General features: G+C 43.1%; 1 protein-coding gene across 7 annotated transcripts in view; it reads left to right on the forward strand.

Annotated features, from left to right (window-relative positions):
- RASSF2 (Ras association domain family member 2) overlaps positions 1–19287 on the forward strand; it is a 46209-nt gene extending 26922 nt beyond the window's left edge. For all 7 annotated transcript variants that reach the window (XM_060285117.1, XM_030872619.2, XM_030872621.2 and 4 more), the window contains 7 exons: positions 2403–2491; positions 11914–12074; positions 13326–13427; positions 14902–14953; positions 15440–15561; positions 16771–16868; positions 18029–19287. In XM_060285117.1, the coding sequence (XP_060141100.1) occupies positions 2403–2491; positions 11914–12074; positions 13326–13427; positions 14902–14953; positions 15440–15561; positions 16771–16868; positions 18029–18098 (694 nt within the window). In that variant the 3' untranslated portion in view covers positions 18099–19287. The remainder of the gene's footprint in view (positions 1–2402; positions 2492–11913; positions 12075–13325; positions 13428–14901; positions 14954–15439; positions 15562–16770; positions 16869–18028) is intronic.
- The last annotated feature ends 8135 nt before the right edge of the window (positions 19288–27422 follow it).

Consider the following 27422-nt stretch of genomic DNA (forward strand, 5'->3'; position numbering starts at 1 on the left):
TCTGGGGCTTCAGTTTTTAGGATCAAGTGACTATTCCTTGTTCCATCCTAAAATTTGCTGATACTGAATGCCCTGGGGCCAGAGCGTGGGTGGAGTGCGTCAACCGTTCAGCCAAACCACAGTGATGTTTTTTCTGTTTTAAATAAGAACCAAGCCCTTTCTGTTGACCCCATTGAACATTTTGTTAAACTCCACAGCCAAATCTATTCTTTGCTAAAGTTGAGAGAAACCTACAGTGTGGCCAAAGCCTGTTACTGATCTGGTTTCTTTCCAAGGGAATTTAAGGAGGAAAATCTTTGCCTGTCCCATCAGCGCCAGGGCGTCCAGTCAAGGTTCTCTGGTTTCATCTAACTTTGCCGGTTTTATACTCTGCTTTGTTTTCAGCACTTTCACTGTATTTGGTTTCGAGTGGGCCAAACCCTTTCCACAGCGCCAGCCCAGGCCCTGGGGTGTTACATTCCGTTTCCTAAGTGAAATGATTTTTAAAATTCCACTTGACCATGTGGCCTTTGGCTGGCCTACTAAGGGGTCTTTCATGCTATACACTTATTTCTTTTCCATTCCCTGTGGCATCAAGCTGGTCTTGGTTGGTTCTTGAAACCTGCAAATACTTTGAGAGTTTTCAGGAATGGTAAATAATGTTGTCCCAGTGCCTGCTATAATAAAGTGAATGCCTGAACCACTGTGTTAAGAAGCATGCTGAGACCAGTTTCTGCTTTGGCAATAAAGAGTGCTTTGGACAAGGGAGTGGGAAGGGGCTGCTATGGGTGCCAAAATTTCACCATTCCTGAGAGGCTCTGCTCAGTTTCATTCTGGGGCTCAGAAGCCCACTGGTTATAATACAATAGGCAGTTCTTTCAGATTTTCAATTTTAAATTGTCTTCACTTAAAATTAGCATCCCTTGGGATTTCCCTGGTGTCCAGTGATTAGGACTCTGCATTCTCATTGCAGAGGGCCCAGGTTCAATCCCTGGTCTCAGAACTAAGATCCCACAAGCCACATGATGTGACCAAAAAAAAAAAAAAATTATCCTATCTCTGCTGAGTCCCAGTGTTACCAAACCACACTTGGGTCTGCTCATCTACGTGCAGTAAAGCCAATTTAGTGACACCAGGTTGTGGTGAAGGAAAGTGCTGCGTTTATTGCAGGTCCAAGCAAGGAGTCCAGGCAGTTAATGCTCAAAAAACCTGAACTCTCCGATGGCTTTCATCGGAGAGTTTTCAAAGGCAAGGTGAGGGGAGAGGGTCGCAGGGTGGTAGATGCTCTTCTGATTAATTGCTGGTGAGGTAATTGGGTGGTATTTCAGGAGTCAACATCATCTGGTTCCAAGGGGTTTGGGGTTTACCTGCTTGTGGTCAGAATGCAGTTAACTTCTTACACCTGGTGTAAGAAGATACTTTTAATATTTGCAAAGCAACTCATGGACATGGCTCAGGATACTATCTATAGCCCTTGAGGAGGAACTAAAGGGCCTTGACTTTGTTTTTTGGCTAAACTGTTATTATCAATATTTTGTCTTGCTTGACTCTTTTCCTTAGTTTCTGCATTTTCTCACTTCTCTGATTAAATTTGTTCTTTGGAACTCAGGGAAGGCCTAGGAGGCTAAAGCTTTTTTACAAACAAGAGGAGCGGGATACAGGGGTCTGTTCCTGGGAAGCCCCCACAGGGTCCTGCTTTGTCTTACCAGGGCACCTGCATTCTTCTCAACATGGGATGGTCCTAATTGGTTAAATATTAGTCTCCTTTCTGGCCAAATCCTCTGTTGATTTTCGATGTGTTTCTCTGAACTGCCACTGTACTTTTAGGCTTTGAGGAGTATTTTCCAGCTATCATAGCAATACCAGGTCTCAACTCAGATTGCCTGCTTGTGACCCTTTCTCCAGCAACCCTGAGAACACTGCCATCAGGGCCACTTCCAAAGCTGCCCTGACTCTTGTAGCAGCCAACCTATTACTTTCCATTCCTGTTAGATGGTAGAAGCAATTTCTGAGTTATTCCTCCAACAGAAGTGGGTCTGAACTAGAATCTTGTCCCTAGAAGTAAATGACCATTATTAGGGTTTTCTAAATAAGCTATAGAATTTGTACGTGCTTAGAAACTCAGCACAGGCACCACACAGGTGTTCTTTGTTGTTCTCTGTCCTGGACTTCATGTTGCTGCAAATACTGGGAACAAGCATTTTCTCCCTCCAGAACTCCCCTTCCCTGCCAAGTGCTTAGCCCAGGAACTGGACCAGCCTCGTGAGACACTCAGCACAGCCTACCATGTCCTTTGTGACCTGCTGTGTGCTGGTACCCAGCCTTGCACAGGCCAAGTGCTCCCTTTGTACGAGTGGGGTGGGGTGGGACTGGGGGCGTTCTTCTGCAGGGGCTGAACCTTTTGTTTGTTTTCTGCTCACCAGCACTATCCTGAAGCCCCTCACCATGCCCAACATTCCAATCTCAGAGGTGGATGCCCTGCCTGAGAATGATCAGACATCAAGTCCCACAGGTACATGCATGGTGGGAGGATCCTCTAGTTTGGGGCTGACTGTGTGAAGACTGATGTGATGAATGTTGTACACTGTTACTTATGTTTTGAAAACAAAATTCACATGGTTCAATATTCAAAACTTATTTAAAAAAAAGAATTGAAAGTTTCCCATCTCATCCACCCACTGAGTTTCCCTCCCTAGAAGCAAACTGAAGGCATTCTTCCCAAGATATTCTTTGCAAGCACAAGGAAATACACATCAACAAAGCTTAATGGTTGGATGTCATTTCTTTTCTTCCCATTTTAATGTAAATGGCTGCATTTTGCACATCCCTTTTCTATTAGTTTGTCTTGAGGATTGTTCCATACAAACCCATGGAGAACTTCTGCATTCTTTACAGCTCTGCTGTATTACATTGTATGAAAAAAATGATAATTTAATTGCTCCCTATTGATAAACATTTAAGTCATCTTTAGTCTCTTAGACAAACAAAAGTGTAGAGTGTCCTTATACATGTCTCATTTCACACATTTGTCAGTGTCTGTAGGATTCTTTGAAATCGAATTTCTGGATCTGAGGCTATGTGCATTTGCAATTTTGTTAGATACTGTCAGGTCGACATTATCTTGCAAGTCCTTATATCGTGCTTATCCTGTGCAGACATTGTTCTAAGTGCTTTAAATGAATTAACTTATTTAAACCCTCACAACAATCTCATGAGGTGGGTGCTATTGTTATCCCCATTGTATGGATGAGGAAACTGAGGCACAGAGAGTTAGTGATATATGGTGTTGGGAAGGAAGACAGTTTTCTCTACCTTCTAGGTTCTTCTGGCTGGTCTAAGAATTAAATTGACATGAGACAGATTAACAGGAGAAAATCAAACAAAAGTTTAATGACATGTAAACTTGGGAGAGTTACTCAGAAAAACTGAGTAACTCACCAAAATGGCTGATGCCCTCACCTATATTTGTGTCTGTGTTTGAAATTTATTTTATTTTTTTATTTTTTTACATCTTTATTGGAGTATAATTGCTTTACAATGGTGTGTTAGTTTCTGCTTTATAACAAAGTGAATCAGTTATACATATACATATGTTGCCATATCTCCTCCCTCTTGCATCTCTCTCCCTCCCACCCTCCCTATCCCACCCCTCTGGGTGCTCACAAAGCACCGAGCTGATCTCCCTGTGCTATGCAACTGCTTCCCACTAGCTATCTATTTTACATTTGGTAGTGTATATATGTCTATGCCACTCTCTCACTTTGTCACAGCTTACCCTTCCCCCTCCCCATATCCTCAAGTCCATTCTCTAGTAGGTCTGTGTCTTTATTCTCATCTTACCCCTAGGTTCTTCATGACATTTTTTTTTTCTTAAATTCCATGTATATGTGTTAGCATACAGTATTTGTCTTTCTCCTTCTGACTTACTTCACTCTGTATGACAGACTCTAGGTCCATCCACCTCATTACAAATAACTCAGTTTCGTTTCTTTTTATGGCTGAGTAATATTCCATTGTATATATGTGCCACATCTTCTTTATCGATTCATCTGATGATGGGCACTTAGGTTGTTTCCATCTCCGGGCTATTGTAAATAGAGCTGCAATGAACATTTTGGTACATGACTCTTTTTGAATTATGGTTTTCTCAGGGTATATGCCCAGTAGTGAGATTGCTGGGTCACATGGTAGTTCTATTTGTAGTTTTTTAAGGAACCTCCATACTGTTCTCCATAGTGGCTGTACCAATTCACATTCCCACCAGCAGTGCAAGAGTGTTCCCTTTTCTCCACACCCTCTCCAGCAGTTATTGTTTCTAGATTTTTTCATGATTGCCATTCTGACTGGTGTGAGATGATATCTCATTGTAGTTTTGATTTGCATTTCTCTAATGATTAATGACGTTGAGCATTCTTTCATGTGTTTATTGGCAGTCTGTATATCTTCTTTGGAGGAATGTCTATTTAGGTCTTCTGGCCATTTTTGGATTGGGTTGTTTGTTTTTTTGTTACTGAGCTGCATGAGCTGCTTGTAAATTTTGGAGATTAATCCTTTGTCAGTTGCTTCATTTGCAAATATTTTCTCCCATTCTGAGGGTTGTCTTTTGGTCTTGTTTATGGTTTCCTTGGCTGTGCAAAAGCTTTGCAGTTTCATTAGGTCCCATTTGTTTATTTTTGTTTTTATTTCCATTTCTCTGGGAGGTGGGTCAAAAAGGATCTTGCTGTGATTTATGTCATAGAGTGTTCTGCCTATGTTTTCCTCTAAGAGTTTGATAGTATCTAGCCTTACATTTAGGTCTTTAATTCATTTTGAGCTTATTTTTGTGTATGGTGTTAGGGAGTGTTCTAATCTCATACTTTTACATGTACCTGTCCAGTTTTCCCAGCACCATTTATTGAAGAGGCTGCCCTTTCTCGACTGCATATTACTCCCTCCTTTATCAAAGACAAGGTGACCATATGTGCGTGGGTTTATCTCTGGGCTTTCTATCCTGTTCCATTGATCTATATTTCTATTTTTGTGCCAGTACCATACTGTCTTGATTACTGTAGCTTTGTAGTATAGTCTGAAGTCAGGGAGCCTGATTCCTCCAGCTCCATTTTTCGTTCTCAAGATTGCTTTGACTATTCGGGGTCTTTTGTGTTTCCATAAAAATTGTGAAATTTTTTGTTCTGGGTCTGTGAAACATTCCAGTGGTAGTTTGATAGGGATTGCATTGAATCTGTAGATTGCTTTGAGTAGTAGAGTCATTTTCACAGTGTTGATTCTTCCAATCCATGAACATGGTATATCTCTCCATCTATTTGTATCATCTTTAATTTCTTTCATCAGTGTCTTATAATTTTCTGCATACAGGTCTTTTGTCTCCTTAGGTAGGTTTATTTCCAGATATTTTATTCTTTTTGTTGCAATGGTAAATGAGAGTGCTTTCTTGATTTCACTTTCAGATTTTTCATCATTAATGTATAGGAATGCCAGAGATTTCTGTGCATTAATTTTGTATCCTGCTACTTTACCAAATTCATTGATTAGCTCTAGGAGTTTTCTGGTAGCATCTTTAGGATTCTCTATGTACAATATCATGTCGTCTACAAAACAGTGACAGCTTTACTTCTCTTTTCCGATTTGGATTCTTTTATTTCTTTTTCTTCTCTGATTGCTGTGGCTAAAACTAAGAAAACTATGTTGAATAAGAGTGGTGAGAGTGGGCAACCTTGTCTTATTCCTGATCTTAGTGGAAATGCTTTCAGTTTTTCACCATTGAGGATGATATTGGCTGTGGGTTTGTCATCTATGGCCTTTATTATGTTGAGGAAAGTTCCCTCTATGCCTACGTTCTGCAGGGTTTTTATCATAAATGGGTGTTGAATTTTGTCGAAAGCTTTCTCTGCATCTATTGAGATGATCATATGGTTTTTCTCCTTCAACTTGTTAATATGGTGTATCACATTGATTGCTTTGCCTATATTGAAGAATCCTTGCATTCCTGGAATAAACCCCACTTGATCATGGTGTATGATCCTTTTAATGTGCTGTTGGTTTCTGTTTGCTAGTATTTTGTTGAGGATTTTTGCATCTATGTTCATCAGTGATATTGGCCTATAGTTTTCTTTGTGACATATTTGTCTGGTTTCGGTATCAGGGTGATGGTGGCCTTGTAGAATGAGTTTGGGAGTGTTCCTCTCTCTGCTATATTTTGGAAGAGTTTGAGAAGGATAGGTGTTAGCTCTTCTCTAAATGTTTGATAGAATTTGCCTGTGAAGCCATCTGGTCCTGAGCTTTTGTTTGTTGGAAGATTTTTAATCACAGTTTCAATTTCAGTGCCTGTGATTGGTCTGTTCATATTTTCTATTTCTTCCTGATTCAGTCTTGGCAGGTTGTGCATTTCTAAGAGTTTGTCCATTTCTTCCAGGTTGTCCATTTTATTGGCAGAGTTGCTTGTAGTAATCTCTCATGATCTTTTGTATTTCTGCAGTGTCATTTGTTACTTCTTTTTCATTTCTAATTCTATTGATATGAGTCTTCTCCCGTTTTTTTGGATGAGTCTGGCTAATGGTTTATCAATTTTGTTTATCTTCTCAAAGAACCAGCTTTTAGTTTTATTGATCTTTGCTATCGTTTCCTTCATTTCTTTTCCATTTATTTCTGATCTGATCTTTGTGATTTCTTTCCTTCTGCTAACTTTGGGGTTTTTTTGTTCTTCTTTCTCTAATTGCTTTAGGTGCAAGGTTAGGTTGTTCATTCGAGATGTTTCCTGTTTCTTAAGGTAGGATTGTATTGCTATAAACTTCCCTCTTAAACTGCTTTTGCTGCATCCCATAGGTTTTGGGTCGTCGTGTGTCCATTGTCATTTGTTTCTAGGTATTTTTTTATTTTCTCTTTGATTTCTTCAGTGATCACTTCGTTATTAAGTAGTGTATTGTTTAGCCTCCATAGTTTGTATTTTTCACAGATCTTTTCCTGTATTTGATATCTAGTCTCATAGCGTTGTGGTCGGAAAAGATACTTGATACAATTTCAATTTTCTTAAATTTACCAAGGCTTGATTTATGACCCAAGATATGATCTATCCTGGAGAATATTCCATAAGCACTTGAGAAAATAGTGTATTCTGTTGTTTTTGGATGGAATGTCCTATAAATATCAATTAAATCCGTCTATTTAATGTATCATTTAAAGCTTGTGTTTCCTTATTTGTTTTCATTTTGGATGATCTGTCCATTGGTGAAAGTGGGGTGTTAAAGTCCCCTACTATGAATGTGTTACTGTCGATTTCCCCTTTTATGGCTGTTAGTATTTGCCTTATGTATTGAGGTGCTCCTTTGTTGGGTGCATAAATATTGACAATCGTTATTTTTCCTTCTTGGATTGATCCCTTGATCATTATGTAGTGTCCTTCTTTGTCTCTTCTAATAATCTTTATTTTAAAGTCTATTTTGTCTGATATGAGAATTGCTACTCCAGCTTTCTTTTGGTTTCCATTTCCATGGAATATCTTTTTCCAACCCCTCTCTTTCAGTCTGTATGTGTCTCTAGGTCTGAATTGGGTCTCTTGTAGACAGCATATATATGGGTCTTGTTTTTGTATCCATTCAGCCAATCTGTGTCTTTTGGTGGGAGCATTTAATCCATTTATATTTAAGGTAATTATCGATATGTATGTTCCTATTCCCATTTTCTAAATTGTTTTGGGTTATTGTAGGTCTTTTCCTTCTCTTGTGTTTCTTGCCTAGAGAAGTTCCTGTAGCACTTGTTGTAAAGCTGGTTTGGTGGTGCTGAACTCTCTCAGCTTTTGCTTGTCTGTAAAGGTTTTAATTTCTCCATCAAATCTGAATGAGATCCTTGCTGGGTAGAGTAATCTTGGTTGTAGCTTTTTCTCCTTCATCACTTTAAATATGTCCTGCCAGTCACTTCTGGCTTGCAGACTTGCTGCTGAAAGATCAGCTGTTAACCTTATGGGGATTCCCTTGTGTGTTATTTGTTGTTTTTCCCTTGCTGCTTTTAATATGTTTTCTTTGTATTTAATTTTTTTTTTTTTTTTTTTTTTTTTTTTTGGTGCTACGCGGGCCTCTCACTGCTGCAGCCTCTCCCACCGGGGAGCACAGGCCCGGCCGCTCTGCGGCATTTGGGATCCTCCCGGACCAGGGCACGAACCCGTGTCCCCTGCATCGGCAGGCGGACCCTCAACCACTGCCCCACCAGGGAATCCCTGTATTTAATTTTTGACAGTTTGATTAATATGTGACTTGGCATGTTTCTCCTTGTATTTACCCTGTATGGGACTCTCTATGCTTCCTGGACTTGATTAACTATTTCCTTTCCCATATTAGGGAAGTTTTCAACTATAATCTCTTCAAATATTTTCTCAGTTCCTTTCTTTTTATCTTCTTCTTCTGGAACCCCTATAACTTGAATGTTGGTGCATTTAATGTTGTCCCAGAGGTCTCTGAGACTGTCCTCAGTTCTTTTCATTCTTTTTTCTTTAGTCTGCTCTGCAGTAGTTATTTCCACTATTTTATCTTCCAGGTTACTTATCCGTTCTTCTGCCTCGGTTATTCTGCTATTGATCCCATCTAGAGTATTTTTAATTTCATTTAGTGTGTTGTTCATCATTGCTTCTTTCATCTTTAGTTCTTCTAGGTCCTTGTTAAATGTTTCTTGCATTTTCTCTATTCTATTTCCAAGATTTTGGATCATCTTTACTATCATTACTCTGAATTCTTTTTCAGGTAGACTGCCTATTTCCTCTTCATTTGTTAGGTCTGGTGGGTTTTTATCTTGCTCCTTCATCTGTTGTGTGTTTTTCTGTCTTCTCATTTTGCTTACCTTACTGTGTTTGGGCTCTCCTTTTTGCAGGCTGCAGGTTTGTAGTTCCCTTTGTTTTTGGTGTCTGTCCCCAGTGGGTAAGGTTGGTTCAGTGGGTTGTGTAGGCTTCCTGGTGGAGGGGACTAGTGCCTGTGTTCTGGTGGATGAGGCTGGATCTTGTCTTTCTGGTGGGCAGGTCCACGTCTGGTGGTGTATTTTGGGGTGTCTGTGGACTTATTATGATTTTAGGCAACCTTTGTGCTAATGGGTGGGGTTGTGTTTCTGTCTTGCTAGTTGTTTGGCATAGGGTGTCCAGCACTGTAGCTTGCTGGTCGTTGAGTGAAGCTGGGTGCTGGCATTGAGATGGAGATCTCTGGGAGATTTTTGCCGTTTGATATTATGTGGAGCTGGGAGGTCTCTTGTGGACCAGTGTCCTGAAGTTGGCTCTCCCACCTCAGAGGCCCAGCACTGACTCCTGGCTGCAGCACCAAGAGACTTTCATCCACACGGCTCAGAATAAAAGGGAGAAAAAGGAGAAAGAAAGAAGGAAGGAAGAAAAGCAAGAAAGAGGATAAAATAAAATAAAGTAAGATAAAACAAAATAAAGTTATTAAAATAAATAATTATTAAGAAAAAAAATGTTTTTAAAGAAAAAACAAACAAAAAAAAGGACGGATAGAACCCTAGGACAAATGGTGACAGCAAAGCTATACAGACAAAATCTCACACAGAAGCATACACATACACACTCACAAAAAGAGGAAAAGGAGAAAAAATAATAAATCTTGCTCTCAATGTCCACCTCCTCAATTTGGGATGATTCGTTGTCTATTCAGGTATTCCACAGATGCAGGGTACATCAAGTTGACTGTGGAGCTTTAATCTGATTCTTCTGAGGTTGCTGGGAGAGATTTCCCTTTCTCTTCTTTGTTCGCACAGCTCCTGGGGCTCAGCTTTGGATTTGGCCCCGCCTCTGCGTGTAGGCCCCTGAGGGCGTCTGTTCTTCGCTCAGACAGGATGGGGTTAAAGGAGCAGCTGCTTCGGGGGCTCTGTCTCACTCAGGCCGGGGGAGGGAGGGGTGCGGATGCGGGGCGAGCCTGCGGCGGCAGAGGCTGGTGGAACGTTGCACCAGCCTGAGGTGCGCAGTGCGTTCTCCTGGGGGAGTTGTCCCTGGATCCTGGGACCCAGGCAGTGGCGGGCTGCACAGGCTTCCCGGAAGGGAGGTGTGGAGAGTGACCTGTGCTCGCACACAGGCTTCTTGGTGGCGGCAGCAGCAGCCTTAGCGTCTCATGCCCGTTTCTGGGGTCCGTGCTGTTAGCCGCGGCTCGTGCCCGTCTCTGGAGCTCCTTTAAGCAGCGATCTTAATCCCCTCTCCTCACGCACCAGGAAAACAAAGAGGTAAGAAAAAGTCTCTTGCCTCTTCGGCAGGTCCAGACTTTCCCCCAGACTCCCTCCGGGCTATCCATGGTGCACTAACCCCCTGCAGGCTGTGTTCACACCTCCAACCCCAGTCCTCTCCCTGCACTCCGCTGAAGTCCGAGCCTCAGCTCCCAGCCCCGCCCGCCCCGCGGGCTGAGCAGACAAGCCTCTCGGGCTGGTGAGTGCCGGTCGGCACCGATCCTCTGTACGGGAATCTCTCCGCTTTGCCCTCCGCACCCCTGTTGCTGTGCTCTCCTCCGTGGCTCCGAAGCTTTCCCCCTCCGCAACCCGCAGTCTCCGCCCGCGAAGGGGCTTCCTAGCGTGTGGAAACTTTTCCTCCTTCACAGCTCCCTCCCGCTGGTGCAGGACCCGTCCCTATTCTTTTGTCTCTGTTTATTCTTTTTTCTTTTGCCCTACCCAGGTACGTGGGGAATTTCTTGCCTTTTGAGAGGTCTGAGGTCTTCTGCCAGCGTTCAGGTGTTCTGTAGGAGTTTTTCCACGTGTAGATGTATTTCTGGTGTATCTGTGGGGAGGAAGGTGATCTCCGCGTCTTACTCTTCCGCCATCTTCCCGATTGATGATGCCCTCACCTTAACTGCCATCTTCAGCTAAAGACAAAAGAGGATGTTGGGGGTAGTGATTTGGGACTTCAGGGGAGGAAGGCAATTCACATGGAGATGGAAAACAAACGTTTGGTAAACAAATGTTTGCTGGGCCTGCAAAGACAGTGTGACACAGGGTGGACTCTGATTAAGAGTTTCCCTCGCCACATTTAGCCCATATTCTTTGCAGATGTCTCTGGTGATAACTCTAGTCCAGTAATAAGCCCGCTATCTAAATTCTTTAGGCAGTTAGGGGAAAAGGCAGAGTTTCTTCCTGAGTTTTTTGACTGAAAAATTGTTCACAACCTAAAAGTTTAGAGTTATGTTTTATTCAGCGAATATTCTTAGGACTCCAAGCCTGGAAGGTAGGATCTCAAGTAACCCTGAGAGAACTGCTCTGAGGAGGCAAAGGGGGAGCTAGGATACATAGGAGTTTTGCAACAAAGGGCAGGTAGTTTGAATGTCAAAAGATTATTGTTAATTAAAGAAAACCAGTATCCCAAGTTAAGGAATTTAGCTCTTTTCTGTGTATGGGAAGATGCAAGAGTCTGGGCTCATTGAAATCATTACTTTGATAGGAACCTCGGCTATCCGGGGCCAGTATCCTGTGTTTTCACCTCCTGAGTTTCCTCAGGGGTCACCGTGGGGAGTGGCTGCAGTGTAATGGCTGCTAGATGGCAGGTATTCTTTTCCGTCCTGAGTCCCCTTAGAGCTAACCAGCTCACCATCGCCTGTGGCTGCAATCTCTGATGACCGTGATATCCTTTGTTTACTGATATAGCAGGCTATATTTCAGTTATCAGTCTTTTGGGGCTTGATTGTTTTCAGCATGCCAGAGACATTCGGGGGTAGCAAGTTTTGCTCCCCTACAATGACAGTGGTGGAGCTGGGGTTTGAACCTAGGAGTCTGTGCTCTGAACTTTGTCACTGTACTGCTTCTTGGTAAGTTATGCATCATGTTTTTCCCCCAGCAGGAAATACTGTTTTTATAAAATATATTTTTGAGGAAGCTGTAGGTGCTGTAGCATAGGTCCGGAAGAGGGTACTCTGTGCACACTGCCACATCCCAGGTCCAAGCAGACAGAGCTCATCTTCCCTTCCTTCCCAGACTCCAGGGCCCTGAAGTCCCTGCAGGAAGACACCCCACAACTGATGCGCACACGCAGTGATGTTGGGGTACGTCGTCGTGGCAATGTGAGGACACCCAGCGACCAGCGGCGAATCAGACGCCACCGCTTCTCCATCAACGGCCATTTCTACAACCACAAGGTAGAGGCGATAGGGTGGCAGGGGGCAAGCGCCAGCTCCAGTGGGGGCAAAACCCCTTCCTGGGCAGCTGCCACCTCAGGGCTGCAGACTCCTGGGAAGCCACTCAGTCTTTGGGTCGTGAGTGGGCTGCAGGCTCTGCTGGCTCTGAGAGAGATAAGGGCCTCCTGATCAGGAGCCCTCCTAAATGATGGTGTTGTAGGAAAAAATGGAGTGCAAGAGGATGGTCATGTCCTAGGTCTCAGGCGAGTCCGGTGGCCCCAAGGCAATGGGTCGTTCGGGAATATGAGAGCAGCCCTGGGCTGTGGGGGTGGTTAGTTTTTATGGGCTGGGTAATTTCATAGGCTAATAAGTGGGAGGAGTATTCTGTCTTGGAGAAGGGGTGGGGATTTCCATGAATTGGGCCACCACCCACTTTTTGGCCTTTTATGGTCGACCTCGGAACTGTCATGGCACCAGTGGGTGTGTCATTTAGATGCTAATATATTACAATGAGTGTATAATGAGGTGAAGGTCTACTGGAAGTCAAATCTTCTGCCATCTTGGGCCTAGTAGGTTCTAACCAGTTTTTGTGGTATCCTGTTCTTAATGGCTGTGTCATTCTTTTAATGGTTGTGCCCTGCACCCTTTCTTCCTGGCTCAGTGGGTGAGATGCGAGATGACCCCACAAACAGCCCTCATCAGAAACCCCCCCATCCACATGTTACTCTCTTTCTGCACCATGTGCCTCCAGCTGCTATGTGGCCTGACTTCTCTGTGAGTTAAGGGCTGCCCTGAAACAGAGCTGCAGAACTCAGATCACCCACCCCACCCCAAGCTAGCTGACTCTTCTTCCTTCCTGCTGCTTGGTTTGAATCTGGCCCCAGAAACAAGTGCATCATGGAAGAGTGGTCACAGACCTCCTCATGTTGAAGTCGTAGTAGAAGGGGCTTTGTGCATGTTTTATTTGGAGGGAGTGCCTCCCTTATCTGGTCCTCTTTCCCTCCTCAGCGCTACCGTTTGGCAAGCTCAGATCCCTCAAGCCTCCTGCGGTGGGGTGGGCGCGAGCTCCTGAGCTAGGCAAAGCCCAGGGCTCTTTATTGACATCAAAGCCCAATGCTTCTATGTTGTAAGGGACAGAGGACCCTCAGGGAGCACAGGTTGAGTGCCATTGTCCCTGTCCCTTTACCCCAGGTAACAGGGCCAGGACACCTGGGTTTTAGTGCCCCATCCTTGTCTGTACACCCACTCTGAGCTGGACCCCTCTATTGACAGACGTCGGTGTTCACGCCGGCCTATGGCTCCATCACCAATGTCCGCATCAACAGCACCATGACCACTCCACAGGTCCTGAAGTTGCTGCTCAACAAATTTAAGGCAAGTTCCCTCTGCTGGCTGGCCTCAGACAGTGGCATGTGTGCCTTGGGGCCCCCAGACGTGTAGAGGTGGGGGCTATGGAGAGTGTGTGGTAGGGGGGCACAGGACAGAGAAGGTTTAGGTTCTTTAGACCCCACGACATCAGCATCACCTGGGAGCTTGTTAGAAAAGTAGGTTCTCAGGCCTCCCTCTGCCCCAGATCAGACCCACTGAAGTGGAAACTCGGAGATGAGACCAGGGAACCTGTTCCACAAGGCTTACTGGGATTCTGGTGCCACTGAAGCCTGAGAAGCACCAGCCCTCAGGTGCTTTATGGGCCTCCAGAGAAGGACCCTGGACCTGATGACTGGCTCAGGGCTCCGTGCACATATCGACTTCTGTGCATTTGGGGAACCTACTTTGATGAGCCTTCAATAGATGTGAAAATTATAGTGCATGAGTGTTTTTGAAGTCCTGTTGCTCTGTATGTTTTCCACAATACCCTTCTAAGTCTTTTGGAAACCAGGTATTCTTATTTCTAACAGAAGCCAGTGTGTCCTAGTGGTTTAAAGCATAGGCTCTGGGTTTGAATCTCTATCTATCACCTGCTGGTTGGAGGAGTTGGACAAGTGACTTAAGCTCCCTGTGCTTCTGCCTCACCATCTGTAAAATAAGGTTAACAGGACCCCATTACTGGTGTCAACTGAAAAAAAATTGCACAACCTAAAAGTTGAGAGTTATGTTTTATTCAGCGAATATTCTTAGGACTTCAAACCCAGAAGGCAGCATCTCAAGTAACCCTGGGAGGACTGCTCCAAGGAGGTGAAGGGGAAGCTAGGATACATAGGAGTTTTGCAACAAAGGGCAGGTAGTCTGAATGTCAAAAGATTATTGTTAATTAAAGAAAATCAGATATCTCAAGTTAAGGAATTTAGCGTTTTCCTACATATGGAAAGATGCAAGAGTCTGGGCTTACTGAAATCATTCCTTTGATACACACCTTAGCTATTGGGGGCCAGTATCCTGTCTTCTCACCCTGAGTTTCCTCAGGGCTCACCGTTGGGAGTGGCTGCAGTCTGATGGCTGCAAGATGGCAGGTATTCTTTGTTTCTTTCCTGAGTCGTCTCAGGGCTCACCAGCTCACCATCGGAGGTGGCTGCAATTGCTGATGACTGTGACATCCTTTGTTTACTGATATGGCAAGCAATATTTTATTTCTCACTGGGTTGTCATGTTAGATGAGTTAAAACATGTAGAGTTTGTTAGAACTGTGCCTGGCATGGTGCAATGAATGTTAGCTCTTATTACCTATCATTATTGATAATGTTACCACCCCATTTCCTCACCACCTTTAAATGCTGTAGATAAATAGCCCTCCCCTCAAAAGAGCCTATCATTTATTTAGCTTTGCAGTGTTCAAGAAGAAGAAATGGCCACAGTTAGGATATGTAAATATATGCTTTCAGCAAGTATCTTTTGCTCCTTCCTGATTCAGATTGAGAACTCAGCGGAAGAGTTTGCTTTGTATGTGGTCCATACCAGTGGTGGTAAGTATAAAGAACACAGTATACTTAAAACTTTTAATTAACTCAAAATAGCAAGTTAAAAAAAAAATCTCTGCCTCATTTGCTTGTTGCTTGGGTTTTGGAAACTTCCAAATGTTGTTTGCGTCCAAGGCTGGTGAGCTTGCTGGATGAGTCCACCGGGGAATGCCATATATGGTCAGTAAACTAACCCTAAAACATAACTGCCTATTAAAAAAAGAACTGGATTTTCTCAAAGCACAGAGAAAACCAGATTCTCCAATGCAGCATCTTCCAAAGGGCTTGAGGCATGGAAGTATTGTTGAGGGGTACGGGAGCGGTAACAGTTGCTTTGAACTGTTGAATTGTTCATTCACAAATCAGTCTCCTGACTTGTATGGCTACATCTCCTGAGGTGCCTGATCCATTTGGGCCCTTGAGTTGACAACCACTTAAGGTGAGAAAGGCCTCAGGCAACTCAGGGCTGCTCCTGGCTGTGTGTGGTTCCAGAGAAACAGAAGCTGAAGAACACTGATTACCCCCTGATTGCCCGGATCCTCCAGGGCCCATGTGAGCAAGTCTCCAAAGTGTTCCTTATGGAGAAGGACCAGGTGGAGGAAGTCACCTATGATGTGAGTCCCTTTTCAGTCAGATGTCTGTCCCCGGAGGGTGGGGGATTTGGTTGGGTAAACTACAACTGGGGTATAGCTTGGCTTTTTGACCAATGACCAGGCCCTGTTTTGTTGCTATTTCTCAACACCAGGTTTTCTTGAAACAATAATGAATGCAGAAGCTAGGTTGAGGGTGTGCCCTGTGGGGGTTAACTGGAAGAAAGCTCAGGCACAAAATGATTTCCATAGAAGGAATAAATTTCTTGAGGCTTTCTGGGGTACTTAAGAGGGCTGAAAAGTTTCTGCATACCTTTTCCAAGCAACTTCAAGGAGTTAGCAGTGATTTTATAGCTTTTGCTATAGCAACAAACTTCCCCAAGTCTTAGTCACTTACAACAGTAAACATTTACTTTCTTGCTCCAGATTCTGTAGGCTGGTAGCAGCGGTTCTGCTTTAGATTGTGGGTTCAGTTCAGGTAAACATTGCATGTCTTATTCAGAGACCGAGGGTAAGAGGCAGTGGCTACCTAGGTATGCTTCTCATGGCAGATGGCTGGAATGCAAGAAACCATGTAAGCTCCTTTGAAGCCCCCACCTGGATTTTATGTATATCACATCCACACACCCATTCCATTGGCCAGAGCAAGTCACATAGCTGAGCCCACCATTAACAGCATGAAGAAACATACTTCTCCCACAGAGAAGAGTTGGTAGAACAGGGTGAGGGTTCTGGTGAGGGAGGAAGAGTGGCTGCTTAACTTCAGCTCACCTGGGAGCCACCCCCAGGCTTATAGCCTCTCAGGAGGCAGTTCACATTTGGATGCCTGTTTGAGCCTTGAGGCACAAATCATCATTCTGAGCTGTGGTTCCTTAATTTCTCTTAGGGGAGAGCAGAGAGGTTTATTGAATATTATGTGTTCCAGTCTTCTCCGCATGCCTGACAAGAGAAAGTGCTTTTCTATGTTTGACATCACCTCTCATGGATTGGATACATGAGATGAAAAATGAGAAGATATGAGATGAAGTTATCATGTAAATGAAGTGATCTTCATCATAGACTCTATACCAGCCTTGAGAAGAATGAGGCTTGGCTCCTGCCTTTGAGGAAATCCCGGATTAGTGCAGAAATAGATTTCCCAAGGCTTTGTGCCTTATATGAGAGAGATGCCAAAAAAAATTAGAATAGTGCTGGGAGGGGTCTTGCACCCCAGACTTACTTTTTTCTCCCCAGGTGGCTCAGTATATAAAGTTTGAGATGCCTGTCCTTAAAAGCTTCATTCAGAAGCTCCAAGAGGAAGAAGATCGGGAAGTAAAGAAGCTGATGCGCAAGTAAGCATAGCCCCTGAGGTGGCTGGTTGGGTTTCTCCTGAGGCCTCAGTGAGAAGAGTCTCCGTTCAGGAACCTTGCAGGGGCTGTGAGGAGCTGCCATCTGGGCCTGGGACTGTGTTCAGGGGGCTTCCCATTGACAATGCCAGATCTCAGATCTCAGGTGGGGACTTGAAACATCGGTGTGTTGGTCGTTCTGCTTCTCGTTCAACTTCTCATTTTGATGTGGGACATAAAATTGTTCCAAGGATTTCAGGAAGGTTGTCTCGGCAGTGGAAATTTAAGTAGAGTAACCCTAAAATCCCTTCCTCACATCCTTTCTCCCTTTTTAACATTTCTCTTCTGGAAATTGCATTTGGGTTGAAAAGTCCAGTACTAAAACTTCGTTCTGGGGAGGATTTTGTTATTTTTTGGTCATGTTTAGTCATAAAGTAGAGCTGCGTTTCATAGATATGGCAGAAAAAATGATTCTTTTTTGCCGCTAAAGTCAATGCTACATTTTCTGTGTTGATGATAATAATATGATAGCAGTTAACATTTATTGAACACTTACTATGTGCCAAACTTTAAAAATAGTTTTGCTGTGCAGTGCAAAGCCACGTTAGCCCTGCATTAACAGTGCCCACTCCAGTATCTGAATTACCATAATTCAGGGAAGGGATGAAAAAACCATACTCACCACTAAGCCATGGACTCCATGCCTGGTAGTTGCTGTAGTGTCTTTGGCAAAATGCAGATACTGATATTAGATTGAACCTTATGAAGTTGTCATTTTTGTAGGCTCCCCCAAAGTGGTAAAAGTAATGGCAATTTCATATGGTCCAGCCTAGGTGAGGATTATATGATACTCTATGCATAGTGCCTTGAGCATAGTAAGCACTCAACAAAGGGAATCCCTATTACTGTTCTTGTTATTTCACCTTCTCATTCTTCTTCTCCAGACTTTTTAATCATAGTAAAATAATTAGCTTGGAGTGAACCTCTTCAGTCCCTTTCATCCTGTTGTGGAAATGAACACAAGTAACGAAGTGGTTCAAGAGTGGGCCAGTGAGAGAAGCAAAGGGTTGGGACACTTGGCCCACACTGTGACCCAAGTGATGGGGGAGGGTCATGAGAAGGAGTGTGTTGCTTTCTGCTCTCCACCGAAGCTGTTCTGTCCCCAGGTACACTGTGCTCCGGCTAATGATTCGGCAGAGGCTGGAGGAGATAGCCGAGACCCCAGCAACAATCTGAGCCACAGGGAGGGGATCCAGACGCCGTGGAGGGCATTGTTGACCTGAGAAGACTCACATGAAGCTGGGCGCCTTCCATGGAAACGTTTAAATGCAAACCTTTCCAGCTCCCAAACCACCATGGAGAAGCCAGCAGACAACTAACTCCCTGACCTTTTTTTCCCTGCTCCTTTCCTTTACTCACGAGGACTTTCCATTTTTATTATAAGAAGAACCCAAAATGTGTGTGTGCACGTGTGTGTGCACATGGTACACATCCACATGCCCACATGATATATTCACATGCAATTCAATTCCAAGCAGCCAGCACAGGTGCTATGAGGCTGGCAGATATTCTGCTTGTGGGCAGGAAAATCAGAGGAGTCACCGATCTGAGGGGTTTTAGGTTGAAGAAAAGATTTCTCCCCTCAAGTGCCAGGGAGCAGCCATACATGTCTGCTTGTGTTTAGAAGGGGAAGTAGGCCCAGCAAACTCACCATTTGGGGTATTTTTATGTTAATAGATACTCTCCCTGTATCCCTAGGAAGGATCTGCAAGTGTGAGATCCTTGGCAGTTAACAAATTAATTAACAAACCATGCCCTTGGGGCAGTTCTGATGGAAAGAAAAAGATAAACCATCAGTGGGGTAGATGCAATAAGCCCACAGGTTTTTACACTGGAAACTTCAATTGTTTTAAATAACAAGGACATATGTGATGGTCTGTGTGGATGCCAGTAAAGAATGGATTCTGCCTCCGCCCCCACCTCCCTGGCTACCTCTAGGAGATAGGGGAGCCTGATGTTTGTCTCAGCATGCCAAGCTGATGACCCCAACTCTTTGGGGCCTCCCTGAGTTGAAAGAAGTATCTTATGAAACAGGCCTCACTGGTTTGTACATGGCACCTGGTCTTGTATGGCTGGGAAGTTTCCCTCCTTAGAGAAATGTGGAGGCTCCTCGCAGAATGACAGGTGCCTGTAAACCCAGCCCATTTTCATATCCAGTGGTCTTCTTGCACTTGGAGCTGAGGCCCTGCGTTTGCAAAGTCAAGGCTTAATACTTTACAACCACTGGATTTTTGCAAGTTGCCCTCACGTCGTGTGTGGAGATGGACTCTAAGAATGAAGACTTGTCCTGCTACTGACCAAGTGTGGGGTTAAGGGATACTTCTTGGGCTGCCCCATGAGAGTGTGTAGATAGGATGGAGCTTCTCTCTCAGCTTCTCTGAGCAGCCACCTGGGTGATCTTTAGAGAGATTCCAATGGAGGGGGAAGGGCAGGAAGAGTCTGTCCTTCTGGGCCCCCATTGGTAAGATCGCCAGGTAGCTCAGCTCCAGTACAACGGATACTGTTTGAAGAGCGACAGATAGATGCTTGGAGCAGGTGCCTGGCTGTGGAGGTCAACCAAGCAAGGCCAGAAGCTCCTAACACTGAGCCTTGTTGTGGTAGGGAAGCTCCCCATCTGTTCTCCACCTCTTCTCCAAAGAAGGTTTGGAGAGCTGGGCAGTTGAGGAAAGAAGAGCCACTGATCCGTGCCTGCAAGGACAGTGGACCTTTGCAGCAGAGCTGTTCCTGCCCAGGCACCCTTGCTCCCTACCTGCCCCTGTGGCTTCCATGTAGTCTCACTGTTAACTTTCAAAAGGATGGCATGCTGCTACCTGGCATTTTGCTGAGGGTCTCTTAGCAAGCTTATCTCCTCTGTGGGAAGCGCCACCAGCCCTGTGGGGGATGGACTGGAAATCTGGAGGGCCTTAGCCTCAATCATACACCTCAGTGGGCTTCTGCAAAATGCACAGAAAAAAATGGGGGCCCGGGGAGAGGCTTCCTTTGTTACAGATGGGAAAGAGCAGTTTTGTGAATGCAAACATACTTCCTGAGTTTTGCATTTGAGAAATGACTTGGAAAACTTTTCTTCCGGTTATTTTTATTTTGAATGTTCAAAGCCTTTGTTGGCCCCAGTAATCTTCCTTGAGTGGCTAGGGAAAAAATTTTCCACAAAGCAAATTACTAATGGCTAACTTTTATTGGACAGCCATTTTTGGTTTATCAAAGTTCTCTTTAATTTGCACTAGCAATATGATAGTGGTAAATATGGGAGTGTTGCAAAATGTCAGATTTGCGAGATCGCTTTCTCAGAAAGTGATACTGAGGTAGACTTGGCTTTTTAAAGGTGGGGGGTTGGGATGGAATTGAGGGGAAATCGCATCTTACATGATACATTCCACTTAATGCAGGCCGCACTTTTCCATTTTGGCTCACCCTGTTTAGAAATCATTTCTCACGTACTAATGACCCAGTCAGGAATTTTGGAAAGGTTCTTTGAAATAGCAGCAACTGAAATAGAGACCCTCTGCTGTGATGTGGAGCTGGATTTTCTCACTGGTATCACATGGCCTTGCAGCTTTGAACTCCTGGACTGATTTGTGTGGGTTTATGTAATTGTGTGCAATGAACCTGAAATCGTGCGAAGAACAAAAAGGCTAATTTACAGGGTTTTTCCTCACTTGTGAAAAGCGGCATAGCCACATCTGAGTCTTTTTCCAGGGGCTTATGTTACAAGGTGATCAAATGAAGGAAAAACCTGAGTTTATCGTTGGGAAGGGGATCCAGTCCCCCTGATGATGATGGAATTAAGCACAAGGTCACATTCTTAGTCATCACATTAGTGGGAAGGTGAGGAGTTAAATTTTGTGGTGGGGGGGAGTGGTTACCTTGGGGAGGGATTGAAAAGCACAAACAATAGGTTTGCCTGTGCAAACTGGTGAGGAATGTGTACACTGGTCTCCAGACTTGTGGACTTTGTGAGTTGAGGTTGAGGTGGGAGAATCTCGGATTAGCCACCTACCCCTGTGACAAATGCTGAGCCCTGAGGTTGAGGTTTTGGTCTGAGACTTCAAGGAGAAATATTTTCACCCTTCCCTCCTCTCTACCAGAAAGAAAACAATACTTTCTCCTAGGGACCTCCAGATAAAGACATTTTATCCCTGTAGATAAGACTTTAGGATATAAAGACCAAAACAAACAAACAAAAACACTCAAGAAACAAACTGTTCTCAGATGCAAACATGTCTTGGCAAGAATCCTTTTCTTTGGAGTTGGGCTGTTATTTCAGTGTTAGGAGGTTGGAAGGAGAAATGGACCAGAGAAAAGCAGGAAGCTCTCTTAAGGAAAGAGAAGCTCTCTTTAAAAAATAAAACTATTTCAAAACTCTGTAGCACAGAGAACATGGTACCATAGATACATCTCCAAGAGAAATTCCTATATGAACAAAGGAATTCCAGTGCCTCATAGTGACAAAACCATGATGTGAGGGCCAAGGTAGGAGGCAGAGATCTCCTTGAACACCTGTTGCAGCAGTACAGATTCTCGAGTCAAGCCTCTGAAAATTGTTTTACACAAAGTCTTGTTGGAGGCAGATGAGATGAAGAATGATCTCCTAGAGAGGTAAAAATAAAGACAAATGTGGCACCCCTTCTTTCAGAGGGAATTGACAGTGTTTACCCTGTCATGGGAGGTCACAGCGCCCCCTGTGTTATAGCCAGGCACCAGACATGGGCAAGCTGTGAAAGGAGAGCCTCAGTTTTCCTGTGGAGTCTCCCCGGCGATTGCAGACCTGTTTCCCAGGCTGATGGTTCCTGGTGTGTTACTGCTAGTGTTTCTTAAGGGTTTCCTCACTTGATTTAGCTTTGTGAAGTATCTTTCTCCTTAATCATAACTTGCTTTTCGAGCAATGGTACATGACCTCGTTCAATGTTTGGTTCTGAAGTTATAAACTGATGTGTTTAGGTATCTTAATGTAACTTGGCAAGTCCTCAGTAGGGAGCTGTGAATTTCTGTAACATTTTGATATGTTTTAAAGCACCTGACTTAGATCTTGTTGAATAAAGCACTTTCAAAGAGAAGTCCCCGGCGGACAGGTGTGTGCGTGTCCGCTGCATCACAGGAGGGTTGGGGATGGGAAAGTGAAGGTGCATCCAGGAGACGCTTTGATTTTCTTTTCAGAGTTTGTGGTTTGACTGGCACTCTGACTTGGTTCTAATGTTCCAAAAAGGAAGTGAAATGAGAAAATTCCCTTTGAATCTTGAGTTCAGGCCCTGGTGGAGCCAAGAATTGTAGAAACAGCTGGGGACAGCTATTCAGTGAGGCTGGATTTTTGTCCTAACTCTACCCTTGGCTTGTTGGGGCCAATTCACTGAACCTTTTTCTAGGACTTGGTTTCCTCATCTGTAAAATGACCAAGCCACTGTCAGGGTCTGGGGACCTGGGCTTGCCTCTGTTGGAGGCACAACCCCCCAGGGGTTGCCAAGCCTAAGACCTTTAGACTAGGGCCCAAGTTCCACGCTATGGTGTGAGACAAGTGTGATGGTTAATTTTATGTGCAACTTGGCTAGGTCATGGTACCCAGATATTTGGTCAAACACTAGTCTGGGTGTTGCTGTGATGGTATTTTTAGATGAGAGTAACATTTAAGTCAATAGACTTTGAGTAAAGCAAATTACCCTCCATAATGTGGGTGGGCCTCATCCAATCAATTGAAGGCTGTAACAGAAAAACACTGACTCACCTGAGGGAGAGGGAATTCTGCCTCCAGTCTGCCTTTGGACTTCAGCTGCAACATTGGCTCTTCTCTGGGCCTCCAGATTGCCAGCCTACCCTTCAGATTTTGGACTTCCCAGCTCTCACAATTGCATGAACCAATTCCTTAAAGTAGATCCCTATCATCTATCTATCTATCTATCTATCATCTATCTATCTATCATCTCTCTCCATCCTATTGGTTCTGTTTCTCTGGAGAACTCTAACACAGAGAGAGGTTGTGTGGCTGGTTCATAACATTAAAATATGTGATTGACAGTTGTCTTTCTAGGAAATCTGGCTATGGAGCATAAAAAGTGACCAACATAATTTGGCCTCTAGAAAAAGGTAGCAACCAAGACAAGATTTTTATCAATGCTGCCGAACAATGCTTATAGGTACTTAAAAAGAGAGAAAAGTTTGGATAATGGTGGTTCCCCTTTAATTGTTGTTTTGATTTCTTACATTTAGAGTTTTCACTCCAAGCAGTAGCTTTTTAGGTGCTGAATTAACTAAACTAAGTGAAATAGATGAGGAGACACTTCCAAGGTAACACTTCCAAGGCAGTGAGGTTTTTGTACTGTACAGTATGTGGATGTAGGCAACATAAACAAAAGACAAATGGTCTGTTTGGGGCCCCACCAAGACCCCAAATCAGGCAGTAAACTTTATAGAATTTAAGAGTGCCTGAAGTCACCCAACAAATACTAATAGCCGCTGCCAAAGGAGTCGGCAGTTTTTGTCTTGCCTTATGAAAACAGATTTTATGAAATAATTTATTGGTATCCATTTTAGGTAATGAAGCTCTTACTGAATGGAGTTTGCTGTGAGCACCAGACTTTAAAGTTCTGAATACATTTGAGTAGGTTTTGCTGGAATGCTTTAGATGCAAGCAAACCTACTGAAAATTGAACTTGGATAAAATTGACATTGCTCTTTTCATTTTAAAACCAAGAAAAATAGGAGGTGGGGGGAATGCAGGGGAGAAAAAAACCCAACCAAACAAAATAAAAATGATTACTTTTATTTAAGTAATTATATAACAATAACTATGTAAATTAACTTTATAGAAATAATACCTTATAAATATATACTTTATAAGTACATAAGTTTAGAAGTTTTAAAACTATGGGCTGATTGGTAGGGGCTGTAAGTCCTGGTTTGCTCAGGACAATTCCAATTTATGTCTGTTGCTCTAGTGTAACTATTAATAGCACCCCCTTTTGCTCTCAAAATGTCCCATTGTGGATGATATATATGGTCACTCTATGCATTGGCCAAAAGGCAGCTTATCACAATTTTAATATGTGAAATTTTTAAGAAAAGCTGTAATTTGGAATTTAAATGTTAAGTTTAAGCTTTAGGCTAGAACTGAAATCTAAACCCATGTTTCGGTGGAAGGCAGAATATAATATGGAAATTTTATATATCACTGTTTTGATAATGCTGATTTAAATGTTCTTGCATTAGAGCAAAATCCATTTTTCTTTTGGAGTTTTAAAACTGGATACATTAGCACTAACTTGTGACTTTGAATGTCACACTACCCGTGTCTGCAGAACCATCTAAGGGATCAGCAGCACCTATATTTGGGTCTCTTAAAATATCCTCCACTGAGAGAAACCTGGGCTCCCGGAGGGTAGCTTGTGCCAAAGCTTGGATCAGAAGGAACAGGACAGCGTGGGCTGTCTTACTAATGGGAATAATTATGTCCCAGAGATGTCTGGAGTGTAATTTCAGGAACAAAATGCTGATGAGAACTCCCACACATAGCCAATATTGAATGTCTGGGGCCATAAAAAGCCTGGAATCCAAAATGACCCCAAAGGAAGATTTTTAAAGGCAAGGGACATACTTACAGAAATGTAATGTATTGTTTAACTTAAAAAGTTCCTTCACCAAATTTTGGCAATAACATGAGTCGTCACAAAAATTAATATAAGTAGTTTGGCCAAAACCCTTAAGTTAACTAAGCAAAAAGAGCAAACTACAACATCCATGACCCATTAAAAGAAACCAACAAATAAAAGTTGAATTTAAAGTGGTCATAATAATCTAGAGAGAAGTTATTAGAAACAATAAATTGATTTTACAAAGTTGCTAAAACAATGTGACTATATACAAATTAATTTTATTTCTATGTATCAGCAATAAAAGATCATAAAATAAAATTTAAAAATGGAAAGGTATACTTCATTTATGAATTGGAAAGATAGCAACTCTCTTCAAATTGATCTAATTAATCCAATAAAAAGCCAAGTAGGTATACCTCAATCAAAAAAAAGCCAAAGCCAAGTAGGACTTTTTCTTTCTTTCTTCTTTCCTTCTGTGATAATGCTGCAGGCAAAATAAAAACCATAAACATGGGTATTATGCAGCCATTAAAAGTATAATTATACATTTATTTAGAAACATTGGAAAACATTACATAAAGTGAATAAAATTGCATGTTCAGTATGATTGCAGGCCTATATATAAAAGCCTATTGAAAAAGTTACCTTGGAGTGGTGAGATTATGTTTTCTTTATGCTTTTATTACATTGGATTTTTTTTTTTTTTTTGGCGGCACATGGCTTGGGGGATCTCTGTTCCCCCACAAAGGATGCAACCCGTGCCCCCTGTAGTGGAAGCTCAGAGTCCTAACCACTGGACTGCCAGGGAATTCCCTACATTGGCTTTTGGATTAAAATTTCCTGTTTAGTGTGTCCAAAAGCACATGTAAATGTAAAAACACAAAACAATGAAAACAATGGCCAGAGGATTAAAGCCAGCTAGGCTCTCATCTCCCTGCCAGTGTCAGTTTTCTCTAAGCACAAGACTTCAAAATCCCGTTGTAACACGAGGCCCATCGTGCAACTGAAATGCAGTCTCTATATGCCAAAACCATATGTGTGTGTGTGTGTGCGATGTACACGCACCACACACACACACATACAGACACCAGAATGGAAAGATCACATCCATAGTTCTAAGGTCTTTGAGAAAACCAGCCACTCTGATGTCTTGACTGTGCTGAAGGATGGAGTCTCCTTGTAAGAAACTCAGGAGCTCCCTGTGTTTAGTCTCAGTCACACTGGACACCAAACTCACTTTCTAATTGTACTCTCAATGCTCCTTTCAGGAACTGGACAAGCAAAAGCTTTCAAAAGGAGAAAAAAAATGCCTATCATGAATTCTGGAAACCTGAGGTTCACCAGAATATACCATCAGATTGCTCTGCTTTCAGTTTCTCACATTCTGAAGTTCTCTTTATTAAGAATTGGGTACCAGAAGCAAGGCCTGCTTGGCTAATCAAAGCCTTTTATGGTAGATTCTGGATAAATGTATGCTTCACCCCACTCTAGCACACAGGACACTCCCTATTTCCCGATCCTGTCTCATGCACCTGGAGGTCTGAGCCAGCAGGTTTGACCTACATTCCCTCAAAGTACTTTTCCCAAGGGCTTTAGGGAAGATAATGTCTGGGGATAGTGGCATTGAAGATTCTTCCTGGAGTGACTCAGATAATTATCAAATAAATTGATAAATTTAATCAGGTATCTACCAGCACCCTAAAAACATATGCACACTCTTCCAACAATAAATAATACTAAAATAACTCAAATGATCCTAAGTGATCCTAAAATGCCCTTAGAATCTCCCCACCCTAGAAAAACTCGAGGATCCTGAAGATCCTTGTAAATTCCATGCCAGTGGTTTTGAACTTCAGGTGGCATCGTTGATTTATTTATTTTCTCCACTAGAACCCAAACTCTATGAGGGTAACCTCAACACCCAAAGTAGGACATGACTCTTGGTAGGCACCTTGATAATATTTGTGCAATGAACAAATGAATATCCAGATGTACCCCAAACACAAAGACCTCAAAATGCGAAGACCACCAAGGTTAACAACCTCAAGGTCTTGACCCAAATTCTTTATCACAATCACTATAATCCCTCTTAAAATGACTTTTCTTTTCTTTGCTTCTGGCTGTGCCTCATGGCCATGGCAGTGAACGCCTGGAATTCTAAGCACTAGGCCACTAGGGAACTCCCTAAAATGACTTTGGAACATCCCAAACTATCCGATGGGCCACAAATCACTGCAAATGGACCATAAATTACTGCAAATGATCCTAAACCCTTGGTGATCCTAAATACCTGAAATGGCCTAAGACTTCAAATAATCTTGAAGATCCTGAAGAGAAGTAAATTACTCAAAATGACTTAAGCCCTAAGTGAATGTCAATGACTTTAAATGATGCCAAATGATATAAAACATCCTTCAAAACTCTAAGCAATCCAAGTAGAAGCTAAACACTGGAAATATCTAGAAGACCTTCAATATTTTGCCTCCTAAATGATCCTAACTCTAAATACATAAAATACCCTGAATGATGAAAATGACCCTAATTCTAAGGACTTTAAAGAATCCAATAATTTCAATGACCCAATGGCTAATGTGTCTAAAAACCCGAAAGCTCTAATGACTGGCAATGGTCCCACATGACGCTGCACTGTGCTAGAAGAGAGGCCTGCTTGAGGGAATCTTGTTAAGATGTTGATTCTGTAGATCTGAGGTGGGGCTTGAGACCCTGTCTTACTATCAAACTCTCAGGGGATGCCATTGTTGCTGGTTCACAAATCACACTCTGAACAACAAGGAGAGAAGTCACATAAACCTGGATGGCCCCAAAGGATCCTAAGAAAACTAAAACAACCCTACATTCTAAAATGTCCTCAAAGATCCTAAACAAAACTAGACCCTAAATCCTAAGCAGCACTAAACAT

This window comes from Globicephala melas, chromosome 15 (genome assembly GCF_963455315.2).
Source record: "Globicephala melas chromosome 15, mGloMel1.2, whole genome shotgun sequence".
Classification (NCBI taxonomy): Eukaryota; Metazoa; Chordata; class Mammalia; order Artiodactyla; family Delphinidae; genus Globicephala; species Globicephala melas.